The 13,652-nt window shown below is 46.4% G+C and overlaps 1 protein-coding gene across 2 annotated transcripts in view; it reads right to left on the bottom strand.

Annotated features, from left to right (window-relative positions):
• Positions 1-7,076, bottom strand: part of ABCC3 (ATP binding cassette subfamily C member 3) — a 99,900-nt gene extending 92,824 nt beyond the window's left edge. For both annotated transcript variants that reach the window (XM_077327978.1, XM_077327980.1), the window contains exon 1: positions 6,817-7,076. In XM_077327978.1, coding sequence (XP_077184093.1) covers positions 6,817-6,846 — 30 coding nt within the window. In that variant the 5' untranslated portion in view covers positions 6,847-7,076. The remainder of the gene's footprint in view (positions 1-6,816) is intronic.
• Positions 7,077-13,652: the final 6,576 nt, after the last annotated feature.

Here is a 13,652-nt window from a genome sequence, read left to right as displayed (position 1 = left end):
GGAAGGGAAAGACAGCCGCACATAGAGTTGTCATATTTTTCATAGTAGAGTTCCATATGCCTTGAACAGCTTTTATACAGGAGAGAATATGCCTTGAACAGCTTTTATACAGCAGGTGCTACTTTACTGGCCCTGCGTCTTCAAGATGGGAAAGGTCTTCCGTGGAAATAGAAAAGACATGGAAACAAGGATTGCCAGCACCCGCTTGAGAAATTCCTGGAGATTTAGGTGTGGAGCCTGTGGCTCTCCAGATGTCCATGAACTACAACTACCATGAGCCATGCTGACTCAACTGTCATCCATGGACATCTGGAGAGCCACAGTCTGGCCCCCTTGAGTTTGGAAACTCAGCCCATTATTGGCGCGCGTGCACACACACACACACACACACACACACACAAAACCCTGCTGAAAGTGATATAAGTGGGGGTACAGAAAAACACCAGTTACTGTTCTTCCGGAATAGTTACTGTTGTGACCTTTCTAGTATTATGCTAGTCCAAATTATTCTTGGCTTCAAATCTACAGAATATATATGGCAATGTAGATGCCTAAAAGTAAGGGCCAACTCAGGATTCATTAACAGTAATAACAATTCACCCCATCTTCACTGCTGCTTATGCTTACCCACACAAAATTATTTTCCATTATTGTCCCCCAACTACATGCAACTATCAGCAGCAGTGGAAATAAAGTACATGTTAATGATCCATGCATTCATTATGGATTGTAACTTTTCAAAGCTACCCAGAAACATGAACAAATAAAAGTCCATAGATAACTGATACTCTCGACCAAAGAATTATAGAATCCCATATCCCTGCTGCTTGACCTTCTCCATTCCAGATCCAATTTAGCTTAATTTTACATCAGTATATTTATTAGAATCAGTGGGAGTTGCATATAACTACTGACAACTGCAGAACTTTTGAGTGCATACTGCTTCATTTGCTGTAAAATAGGATCATGCTGAGAAGTAGCAGATAGAAGCAGCAATAAAATAGGGCTATATAGATAAGCAATGAGGCATGGTACTGCTACACTATCTAAGAAACTAAAAACAATCAGGCCGTTATTATCTATACTACAGTTCGGCATGCGTTCAGAGCAGATTTTGACCATCTAGGCAGCATACAGCATATCAATACTCTAATCTATACATCATAACACCAAGTAAACAGCATCAAGACCCTGCTTAGAGCACAAAGGCATAAACAACTATGGATTGGATTCTGCTAAAGAGATTCATATGTGAGAAGGGGGGTTGCCAGTTTTCTCCTCCCATGAATGCCTTTCAACTAGGTTTGGAAAATTCCTGGAGATTCAGGGATGGAGGCTGGGGAGGGCAGGGTTTGTGGAGAAAAGCAGGGTATAGTACTATACCTCAGCAGGGTATAGTACCATAGACTCAGCCTCCGAATACATCATGTCTAGTTATCAGGAGATCTGTTGTAATTCTGGGAGAGCTCCATGGCCTGCCTACAGGTTGGCAGCCCTATCTTCAACTCCTCCAGTCGCTCCATCAGGGCACTCTCCAGCATCCAGGAGAAGCATTTCAGGTTATTTTAGGCTGCAGTAGGAAGTGTGTGCACTGCCCTTCCACACACAGTGGGTCTAAAGACATCCACCCCAACATCAGCATTATCATTAATGGGCCCATCTCCCACACATATCACCACAAGGTCTTTGATCTTGCCCCAAAAGCCTCTAAGGATAGTGCTACTCTCAACTACATTGTAAGTATTCTTGACATCTAAGCTGGAGACTAATATGAGGATTTATATTCACTCTCCTTCCTCAGTCTGTATGTGCTACTCTCATGCCACAGACAGCAGGCTATTCAATGTTATATCCTTTAGTCATAATCCAGGAAGGTAGGTTGTCATTTTTACACACAGAAATCTAGCATTGAGTAAAACAGCAGTGAAAGTACAGGGCCTGTACATCTAATTTGCTTAATAGGTTAGCTCGTTTATAACAACAAGCAAGGCTCGGGCTTGGAGGGAAAGCCAGCCTAATAAGTAATCTGAAAAACCAGGAGATACTGAAACAAAACACTATGGGTAAACATGGCCACAAATTGTAGGAGGTCTCCTGGGTAAACAGGAGAAAGGTAAAAGACTAGCTGAAAAGGAATGTTTCTCTCCCCTCCCACAGCATCCCTTGGGTGGAGTTCTGATCTTGATGTCAAAGATAACAACTGTAAGGAAGTAGAACAAGGTGCCTCTTTGGAAAGGTAAAAGAAACTGTAAGTGGGAAGTAGGGGAAAGGCCTAGTTTGGAGGCAGCAAGCCAAGTAGGTCATAAATTTGCCAAGCAAATATGCGTTGGTGGTTTGGTTTCACAGGCCTCTTAATTTACTCTTGAAAAACTCCACCTATTTTATCTAGAGCTCTTCTTATTGGGACATTCACTTCTCACGGGACCCAGCCTGAGCAACTGCGAGCCGCGCACAGCGCGGCTCGCAGTTGCTCCAGGACTGACCGCCGCCCGAGGGAACCCCCAGCAGTCAGACCGCCAGTCCGAGTCAGACCGCCGCCCGAGGGAACCCCCAGCAGTCGCGCGAAGCACGGCTGCTGGGGGTTCCCTCCCTGCTGGACTCACGCGCCTTCTCCCCTTTCAAAACCCCTTTTTATAAAGGGGCTTTGAAACTAGTATATATATAAAAGCACACCAAGACAGGAAAAGCTAGATTGCATTTCTAGAGAGAACAGTCCTGCTGGGCCAAACCAGTGGTCCATCTAGTCCAGTTTCACACAGTGATCAACAAGTTGCCCAGGAGCTTGCCTTGAAGATTGATTTAGCATCATCAGTAGTCACATAAGTGACAATAATGCTGTCAATCAGAAGATTTCTCATGGAGAGAACTGCTCCAGCTGTCAGTTTCATGTTCACTGTTTCCGCCTTCCATCAGCCATTGCATTATTTCTCTGGCTACTATTTATCTGCTAGTTTTGGATGTTTGAAAGATTCTGTTATCTGGGGATGTACATGTGTAAGGCAAGGAATGGAAATGTTTAATTCATGTCTGCTGGCAGAGAGGCAGAACAGAAGGTTAAGGCACAGAGGATGCCATCCTCCAAACTCTTAAGGAGAAGCTGCTCTGCTTGGAAGTTATCCTCAGAGGAATCCTAAAATGCGAGTGTCCATATGTATGTGTTTTAGATGGCATCAGTAGCAACATTATTCTTTGTTTAATGCATGTAAAGGTTTATTGTGCCAACAGCATTTTTCAGGTCTGTGGGTGCAGTGTTTTGTGTCAGTGTCTTTTATTGGTTTCAACATCATCTTGAATAAGATTTAAACTTTCCTCTAGTTAATATATGAAATGTGAAAACAGAACCTAGGATATGGCAGATTCTGTGAACACTGTTCTTATATTTATATTCTATCCCCTGGCTGTTCTACTCCCTCCCACTGCCAGGTAAATAAAAATGAACCAAGTTTCTCAGCCCTCCCCTTCTCTGGCAGTCCAAAATGCTTCCCTGAAATCCTGATAGAGGGACCTTTTAGAAGCAGGATTCCGGTGGTCACTTTGGGCTGCTGAGGAACAGGGAAGATGAGAAAGTCGTATTCAGCAAGCGGAAGTTCTTGCGCTCATGGGAATATGCTGTAGTATCCACCCCACTGACTGCGCATTCCTACTTCCTGGTACTGCTGCATAAGCATCTCCAAGCCAATTCAAATTACTGGTTCTTACATATAAAGCCCTAAATCAGTGGTCCCCAACCTTTCTGAGGTTGGGGACCGGTAGGGCATTGGGCCGTGGGCCGTGCCCGCGCGGGCCACGCCCACGCATCGGCCGCGCCCACGCATCGGGCTGTGCCCGCGGGCCGCGCCTACGCATTGGGCCGCGCCCTCGGGCCGTGCCCGCATGGGCGCGGCCCAGCCCTGATTCCCTCTCCCCGCCCTCCCGCAGTAAGAAGCTTCCCGGGCCGCAAGCTTGCGGCCTGGGAAGTTTTTTACTGCGGGGGGGGGGCAGGCGGGGAGAGGGAGCCGCGGCCCGGCACCGGGCCGCAGCCCGCAGGTTGGGGACCACTGCCCTAAATGACTTGGGGTCAATGTACTTGCCATACTGTCCAGTTTTCCAGTTGAGTTCCAGCTAACAAGTCTTGCTCTCTCTATCTCTGCTTGCAGATATGAGGCAGATGATTTATAGATACAGGGCTTTTACAGTGGTGGCACCTCACCTGTAGAATTCCTTCCCCCATTGAAGGCATTACCTACTGCCTATCCTAGTCTTTAATTTCTTTTTGACCTTCGTTTGTACCTGGGAACTCAATCTCTTAATTCCCCCCCCCCCAAAAAAAAAACAGTTTCTAGCTGGGATCGTTTCAAATGCTAAACATGTTATGATTTGGGTTTTTATGCTTCTCAGTTTTTAGTGGCTGGTTATTAATGATTGTTAATTTTAATGCTTTAAATAAATAAATAAATAAATAAATATTTAAAGCATAATTTTTCCTTGCATGGTCACAGGCAAGGTGTGTGTGGGGGAAAACATGCAATTAACTGGGGACAAAGTTTCAATGCACCGCCCTACACGGGATGGGGAAGTATAATCTTAATGACACCATCACCTTTTGGAAAAGTAAACCTTCAATGCAGATATGAGGCGGACTGCCAGATGAGTGCACACCCACAGAGTAGGAAATGGGGTTGAGATGTGTAGAATGGAAAACACATAGGTGGAGGCACCCTCTCTTCACCATTCGCCAACCTGCGATGAGCATCTAATAACAAGCACTCTGTTGCAGCCGCTGCCCATTATTCATCACTATCTTCTCGTTCTTCACAGACACCCATGCAGCATTCAACAAAGCAAGGACACTGCCAGTCTTTCAGCGCCTGGTCTTCAGGACACAGAGGATAAGTGCTAGCCAGCTGCAGAATGAAGAGGTTTTAAAAAACCTTGCCCCCCCACCATTGTTGAACCTACATATACTGAAAGGACCAGAAGTATCTATCTAATGTAGGACTGAACAAAACTCCAACCATGATTAAAGAGAAATACTTTGACAAAAAATCACCTCTAGCAATTACACTGTTGCAACTTGCATTGGCTTAATACAGGATTAGAAGAGTACAGTAGCAAAGAGATGGAAAATACCAGCCTAGCCAGGTTCACATTAGTAAACCTGCAGTGTCAGGGAGTAGCTCCCTATGTCCTTATGAGCCAGTAATAGTAAACACTTCCATGCATAAGAAAGCATGTTTCGTAAGGGACCCACGCACCTGGATTTAGGAAATGTTTCTGTAACCCATGTCATTTTGTTTTAATATTTTAATTAAAGAGTTTAGGATTAAGGCCTAAGGAACCAAGGGTCAGGGTGCATTGGCAGTTGCCCATATAATACAAGTTGCAGAAGCCCACCCCTCTGTCAGTCTGGCAAGTAGAGAGAAGGCTTAGAACTTGAATGAAGGATGACTGCTAATTCCTTTGCAGATATGCGATGGGCCAGATTAACTCTTTCCATCTCAGTCAGTCTGGCCTGCAGCAGTAGAGAGAAGGCCTACACTAGCTTGACTGAGGGACAACGGCTAATTCCTTTGTAGGCCCAACTAGGGAAGAACTCCACAGCAGCAGCAGCAGCAGCAGCAGCAAGAGGCATTAAAGAAGCTGGTGAGAAGAAGCAGCCTTGCTGTTCTATATGTTTTGGACCTGGGTTTTTTTGTGTGTGTCACTAAACATTGTCTGCTAGGATTGGCCCTTTAGAAGGTCACTGAAGATTCTATTTCTATTAAAGTTACTATGTTTATAGCTGTTGTGATTTAGTTCTATATATAGTTGAGAAGTTCTGGGCTTCATGATAAAGAGTGTTATATTGGCGTTATACTGAAATCTATTTAACTTCTTGAATGCTTTTACTTTTGAAACACTTGAATATCTTGTCAAGCCATAAAGGAGCTGTCATTTATTGATTTGAAACCCCTTCCAGTAAAAAGGGCTACACGCGCGCACACACACCCCTCCATTAGGAAGGGCTACATCTCCAAGGATTTACAGGGAGTCGGTGTTTATGTATCCATGAATCCTGCGGCAAGGTAAAAATGTTTAAACATGTGGGTGAGTCACTGTGCTCCAGAGCAGGTTTTTTTAAAAAAACCCACGTGATAACAAACCAGGTAGAGCTCCTCAGTTGGGTACTTCGGCTCTGGGTGGTGGAAAGTGCAAACAAGGCAAACCATAGTAGCCCTCCCCTTGTCCTTGATCTACACCAGTTGATTCCATAAGAGGCGACCTTGCAGTTTCGACTCCTTACAGTTTCACTCCGACTCAAAAACTGCTGGGACATCTAATTAAGACCCTTTGTTCGGGTCTTCTAAACCACATCACAAAGCTTTCCTATTCTCAGCCTTCCCTGCACTTTTCCTTTTGCAAAATCGGTTGCCCTGGCGCGCTCGCGGTCCACCCCACCCCTCTCCGCCGGTGCCGCTCCCAAGCAGCGCAAGGAGTTCTGATTCTATACTTTCGGTTGCCTTTCCCTAGCTACGGAGGGCAAACCTTTCCAAACGCCTGACAGCAGTTCACCAGACCGAAACCCAGAAACTCTGCCCAACTCGGAGCGCTGCAGTCCCGCTTGCCCCATCTTCCTCATCCGCCCCCCCCCTTCTCTTTGTTTCCAGGGCCAGCACGGCTGCCCAGACCTCACGTGAGGTCCCTTGCTTGTAAGTGTCGGCAGGCAGCTGAGCTGAAGCGTCCCTTGACTGAAGCGGGGAACGAGCCCGTTGCGGCGGCCGAGGATGCGCGGGCTCCTCTCTCGGGGACTGGCGGCTCCTCGGGGCTCCCGGGACGCCGCGAAGGGGTGGCGCTTACCCAAAAGCGGGAGCCGCAAAAGGCGTCCATGCTGCAGGCCCGGAGAGCCTGTCGCTCGGCCGGCAGCTCGACTCCTCACAGCGTCGCTCGGACTTTCCTTGCCCTGGCCGTGCCCGGCGCCCCAGCTGGGCTGCTTTTCTGAGCTTCCCTTCCGCCACGCTGGGGCGGATGCTCGCCTTGCACGGAGAGGTGGGCGGGGAAGGGCTTGCCCAGGCGGTGGCGGCGAGGCGGCCTGCTCGGCGCGGGAGAGGCGCAGGCCACGCGGGGCTTTTCCCTCGCGCGTGAAGAGCGCGCGCTGGCCGCCCCGGCTATTGACGCCCAACTCTATGTAGGCAGCCATCACCGCCTATCGAAAGTTTATTGGAAACTCGTAAGAATTAAACATATGGGCGCGCGCGCGCACACACACACACACACACACACACAAGAAGAAGAAGAAGAAGAGTTGGTTCTTATATGCCACTTTTCTCTACCTGAAGGAGTCTTAAAGCGGCTTACATTCGCCTTCCCTTTCCTCTCCCCACAACAGACACCCTGTGGGGTGGGTGAGGCTGAGAGAACCCTGATATCACTGCTCAGTCAGAACAGTTTTATCAGTGCCGCGGCGAGCCCAAGTTCACCCAGCTGGCTGCATGTGGGGGAGCGCAGAATCGAACCTGGCATGCCAAATTAGAAGTCCGCACTCCTAACCATTACACCAAACTGGCTCAAGCTAATAGTTTGGGGGACTGATAATTGTATTGTTCCCTGTCATGTAAGAAGAAAATAGTCTGACGAAGGGTGCTTGCACTTGAAAGCTCACGCCTTGATTAAATCTTTGTTGGTCTTAAAGGTGCTACTGGACTCTGATTTTATTGTATTGTTCAGAGTTTATAGAAGTGACACGTTTCCCGGAGCGTCGTGTTCCGTGGCTTTGTTTTGGCCTTTCCATTTTGTAGCATGCAGCTGGCCCAACAACAGGTAAACCCTGTCCGGAGAAGGGAAGTAGCGGTGTCTTTCACGTGTCCCCCTTGCCCATGGCAGTGAGTACCAGAGATCGGTACTGTGGAAGCAAAGGCTTCCCTGACCCATTACAGACTGGTTGGCTGCGTGGAGCGCAGATAGGAGGAGTACGGTGTGCTGTTTATACAGCAATGTCAGTGGGTAGAAAGTCGTAGTCCCGAGAAGGGAGAGTGGGTTGCACAGTAAACATGAGTCAGCATTAGGTTGTGGTTACAGAAGAAATGGAGCAGTCAGTGATATCATCAGAACTGTGTAATCTAAAGGCTGCCTTGCGTGCAATATTTGTAGCAGGGCACATGACAAAAAGGCACCAAGGGAAGGGCTGTGGCTGAGCAAGAACATAGGGGCCATGGCTCAGTGGTAAAGGCTTGGCTTTGCCTGCAGAAGGTCTGAGGTCCAGTTTCTGGCCTCTCCCTATAAAAGGATCAAGTAGTAGATGGTATGAAAGACCCCGGAGAAACCACTACCAATCTGAGCAGAGGATACTGACCTTGATGGTGGCCTGATTCAGTATAAGGCAGCCTCATGTGTGCTAACTTTTTGCATGCTCTGCTGGATGTTCCTCTCTGGGATGTTCCTCTCTGGTACGGAAATATAGACCAGAGTACTTTTTTTAGTAGTAGAGTACTTAGTAGACTAGACTTTTTTGTCGTATGAAGCAGTTGTGTGACCACCTACGTTTGACATTTTTACATACAAGATAACTGGCAGATATAACAGACTTTTTGCAGTGCTACAGGAGATGTGACATCTGAGGACACTTCCATCCAGCACCGCAAATACTGAATGGCCATCAGGCATAGTCAGCATTACCTGCCTTTAAAAATTAGGCACACCGTCACCCTCATGGTAAGATGACTGGAGCTTAACCTTGGGTCCTTCTTTATTAGTGGAAGTGGATTATAACTAATAATCAAATTGGCAACTAACTGTATTGCTTTTGGCAATGCCTAAACTTTCAGAAAGTTCCAAAAGTTCTTTTACCCTTCCTATTTAATGACAAATGAGCTGGCTTCTTCCTAACTTCCTAGCTTTGCCATTATTCAGTAATTTTGCCCCTAAAAAGAGTCTTCCCTGTCAGAGGTCTTTGATGCATTCGATCATAACTTCTTATAGGACCATTTGGGGCATGTGATTAGTGTCTCAAAGAGGGAACTGTAGTAGACTAGGATCTGTTGTTGGCTATTGGGATGCAGAGTTACCATCAGGGCATCTGAGTAATTTCTATGTACACAGAGTACATATGAAGTAACCCTTTGGGTTCGTATAGTTCACGGTTGTCTGCTTGGGCTGCTGGTGGCTCTCCAAGGATATCAGACAAAGGTCATTCACAGCACCTTATATCTGAGATCTTTTAAGTGCCAGCCCTTCCAGAACATTCGCATTGCCTACCAGCATCACCTCTTGGTTTTGGGACTTCCATGCCTGCATCCAGCTACTTACTCAGGACCAAGATGTTATAGGAATTCAGAGTTGAATGTAATCAGATTATTGTTAATGCTTAGATCAAAACTTGAGAATCTTATTCAATGAACTCCCATGGGTATTAGACAGCATTGGGGACTGTATTGGGCCTTCTAGGTGTCACTTAAAGGTCTGGGAGAGGCCATGACTCACAAATAGAGATGCCTTTGAAGGTTGTCTATGATTGGCACCACTAAGCTTCAACGGCCAATGCAAATATTGGACAAACTGAAGCCTTAGTCTTATCTGAAGCCTCCCACCCATTTCCATTGTAAAGGTAAAGGTATCCCCTGTGCAAGCACCGAGTCATGTCTGACCCTTGGGGTGACGCCCTCCAGCATCTTCATGGCAGACTCAATACGGGGTTGTTTGCCAGTGCCTTCCCCATTCATTACCGTTTACCTCCCAGCAAGCTGGGTACTCATTTTACCACCCTCGGAAGGATGGAAGGCTGAGTCAACCTTGAGCCGGCTGCTGGGATTGAACTCCCAGCCTCATGGGCAAAGCTTTCAGATGACTGCCTTACCACTCTGTGCCACAAGAGGCTCTATTTCCATTGTAGTCAATGGTTATATGCCTGCAGACCAGTGCTCAAGCTAGCAGCTTTAGAACTCCCATTAGATTTAGAGTTTGAATACAAAAAGGAACATCACCTTATGAACAAATAACAGAGAACATGGGTAGAATCCATTTCCTGTTAACCCTGAAGAATGTGTGATTGTTTTGTCAAAGAAATGGGATTTTGAGCAGTCACAGTTTTAAGTATAGGTGTATTGATGGAAGTGATACCAAGACCTGCGTTAGCACATCAGAATTGCAGACAAAGCCACACAACTGGCACACCATTTTGAGGCTGACTTTGAACAGACAATAAAATAGGGGGGCTTGCTACAATTGCTCAGGACTTTTGAGATATCTGGCAGCCCCATTTATTTAGTTAGTTGTCAAGTCACAGCCAATTAATGGTGGCCTCATAGGATTTTCAAGGCAGGAGACAATCAGAGGTTGGTATTACCATTGCCTGCCTCTGTGTAGCAACCCTGGTATTCCTTGAACAGAATCTGAGTCCAATGGCACCAAGACCAACACAGTTTTATTCCAGGTATGCACTTTCATGTGCATGCACACTTCCTCAGACAATGAAACTGGAATCCTCCGAATGCTGTTATAGGAAGACAATAAATTAGCAGTACAAAGGTATCCAACAAATATGTAATATAATGAAGATATCATAATGCCTTGCTGGAATAGCAAACTGAGTTCATAAAAAATCACAGGACTGGCAAACCTGTAGGAGAACACTTCAGCCTTTCAGGGCATTCAATGAGGGACTTCAAAGAGGCTGTTTTATTGCAAAGAAAACTTCAAGAACAGACGGGAAAGGGAAATTGCTATAGCAACGTTCAAAATAATGGAATCCCCAGGATTCAACAGTAATATTGGTTTCTTATCTCACTACATATGCTAACTTCATTCAGTTCTTATATCTGCACTAGCAGTAAAGTCTGTTGTGTGTTCTGATTTGGATGTATTTTTTGTACAACTCCCAGCCTTTAAGAATAGTTGGCTTTTATATCTCATTTTTCACTCCCCAAAAGAGTCTCAAAGCAGCTTACAAACACAATTCCCTTCCTCTCCCCAGAACAGACAACCTGTGAAGTCACTGGATCTGAGTAAGCTCTGTCAGGACTGCTCAGTCAGAACAGCACTATCAGCACTGTAACAAGCCCAAGGCTGTCCCACAGTCATCCAGTAAGCCTCATGCAGTGTGGATATGAACTGGGGTCTTTCATGTCCTGGTGTAGGGGTTCTAAAAGTGGGAAGTATGCTCCCTTGGGGATGGTGAACTATCCATGGGACAGTGAGGAATTTGGGGGCAGTAGGGGGATAGCAGTCTGACTCTTCCTGCTGTGGCTGCATTTTCCTAGTGAGAGATGTTCCAAGGTGGCTTGTCATTGCTTCCCTGGGCAGCCCTTGCTGACCTCCCATCCCAGTACTGACCAAAGCCAACCCTACTCAGCATCCAGAAGAAAATGACAGCTTCAGAAGGTGGTCTGGATGGGATAATATTCCCTTCCTCCGACTTTGCCCTTCCCAGGCTACACCCCAGTTCTCCAGGAATTTTTTAATCCAATGTTGGTAACCCTTCCCCCCAAGAGAGCCAGTTTGGTGTAGTGGTTAGGAGTGCGGATTTCTAATCTGGCATGCCAGGTTTGATTCTGCGCTCCCCCACATGCAACCAGCTGGGTGACCTTGGGCTTGCCACGGCACTGATAAAACTGTTCTGACCAAGCAGTGATATCGGGGCTCTCTCAGCCTCACCCACCTCACAGGTGTCTGTTGTGGGGAGTGGAATGGGAAGGCGACTGTAAGCCGCTTTGAGCCTCCTTCGGGTAGGGAAAAGCGGCGTATAAGAACCAACTCTTCTTCTTCTTCTTCAAAATCTCCATCTTTGGAAGGCTCCTGGCCATGGGATTTTCCATTGCTTGCTTCTCTTTTCTTTCCCTGTATGTCTTTCTCCCCAGTGAGTACAAATGACTTTTACAAAGAACTTACATTTTTTCCAGCCTAAAATATGGTTGCTGCACAACAACCATGTTGCATAGGCAATATAGTGTGTTTTGTAGTAGACCTCATTTAGCACCAGGAAAGAGGTATGTGTGAACTTAGGCAGATTGTAAGTGGCTGGGCAGAAGAGATTACATGCCCAGAGAAATGCTTTGGAGTCATGAGGCAATTTCCTCCAGGCCATACTGGCAAGGGATTATGTTTTTTTGGGGGGGGGGGGCTCATCTGGGCATGGAATTGGGGTCACTGTGGATGGGCAGGTAGTTGTGAATTTCCTGCATTCTTCAGGGGGATGGACTAAATGACCCTGGAGATACCTTCCAACTTTATGGTTATATGAATAACTTGCAATGTAGGCCCTTATTGCAATGCAGTTTCTAAAAAATGGAGGTGCTAAGAATGAATGACTATCCAAAATTTAAACTATCAACTTGACCTCTTAACAGGTTGGTAAAGTTAGGGTAAATCTGAAAAGGGTAAGTCTGACGAAGAAGTGGACTCTTCATACATATTATTAGGGTGAACTGAGATGTGAGAAAGGTTACAAGTCTCCATTGTCCTTTTGAAAGTTAACTTCAACATCAAGCAGGTCTTATCTAGTTCACACAAGGAAACTGGGCAGGAGTTAACACTTTCAGCAGTGAGAGATTGCCAACCCCTGAAAGGAGGGCAGCCGAGGACGCACTGCATACCTGTGAGTTACCTGCCAGGAATGAGCTGCTAAGGAATACCTGCCAGGAATGAGCTGCTCTAGTCTATCAGCTGGGTTAGAATGACCAGAAATGCTCTGGGTTTTTCCACCCTGGTCCATTCAAATCCCTTTGGATTTTATCCCCGTGACTTAAGATGTGAGTGGAATAGCCCAGGCAAGCCCCGTCCTGTCAGATCTCAGAAGCTAAGCAGGGTTGGCCTAACTAGTACTTGGAAGAGTGACCTCCAAGGAATACCAGAGTCGTGATGTGGTGGCAAACAATGGCAAACTAACTCCAAGCATGTCTTCCCTGGTAGCCAGACAATCTGAGGTTCTCCTGGCTATGTTACACACATGCTGTATGTTAAGGAAGTACCAGCAAACTCTTTGACAAGTGCCTCAGGAATCACTGCAAGTCTAATCAAAACCACAAATTAATATTCATTCAGTTTCAGATCAGTTTCTCTGTCTCATCCAGTTTGGTCCCTTTCTCTGTGAACTGTATGAAAAAGAACCAAGTTTAGAAGAAGTGTATAATCAGAGACCCCCTTCAAGGATCGCTGCCTTGTTGTGGCAAGGGGGCTTGCGTAGCTCAGTGAAGCTATGAGCTATGCCGTGCAGGGCCACCCAAGACGGACAGGTCATAGCTGAGAGCTCTGCAAAAGGTGATCCACTGGAGAAGGAAATGGCAAACCACTCCAGTATCTTTGCCATGAAAACTCTATGGACAGTTCCAATAGGCATAACGATATGACGCCGGAAGATGAGCCCCTCAGGTCGGAAGGTGTCCAATATGCTACTGGGGATGAGCAGACGGCTAGTACGAGTAGCGCCAGAATGAATGAAGCGGCTGGGCCAAAGCCGAAAGGACGCTCAGTTGTGGAAGTAACTGGTGGCGAAAAGACAGTCCGATGCTGTAAAGATTTTTATTCCATAGGAACCTGGAATGTCAGATCCATGAATCAAGGCAAGCTGGACGTGGTTAAACAAGAAATGAGAAGACTGAACATCGACATTTTAGGAATCAGTGAACTAAAATGGACAGGAATGGGTGAATTTAATTCAGATGACCATCAGGTATACTACTGTGGACAAGAATCTCGCAGAAGAA

Source organism: Paroedura picta, chromosome 3, assembly GCF_049243985.1.
Source record: "Paroedura picta isolate Pp20150507F chromosome 3, Ppicta_v3.0, whole genome shotgun sequence".
NCBI lineage: Eukaryota > Metazoa > Chordata > Lepidosauria > Squamata > Gekkonidae > Paroedura > Paroedura picta.
Note: the sequence above shows the minus strand (reverse complement) of the source record. Positions and strands in the feature narration are given on the sequence as shown.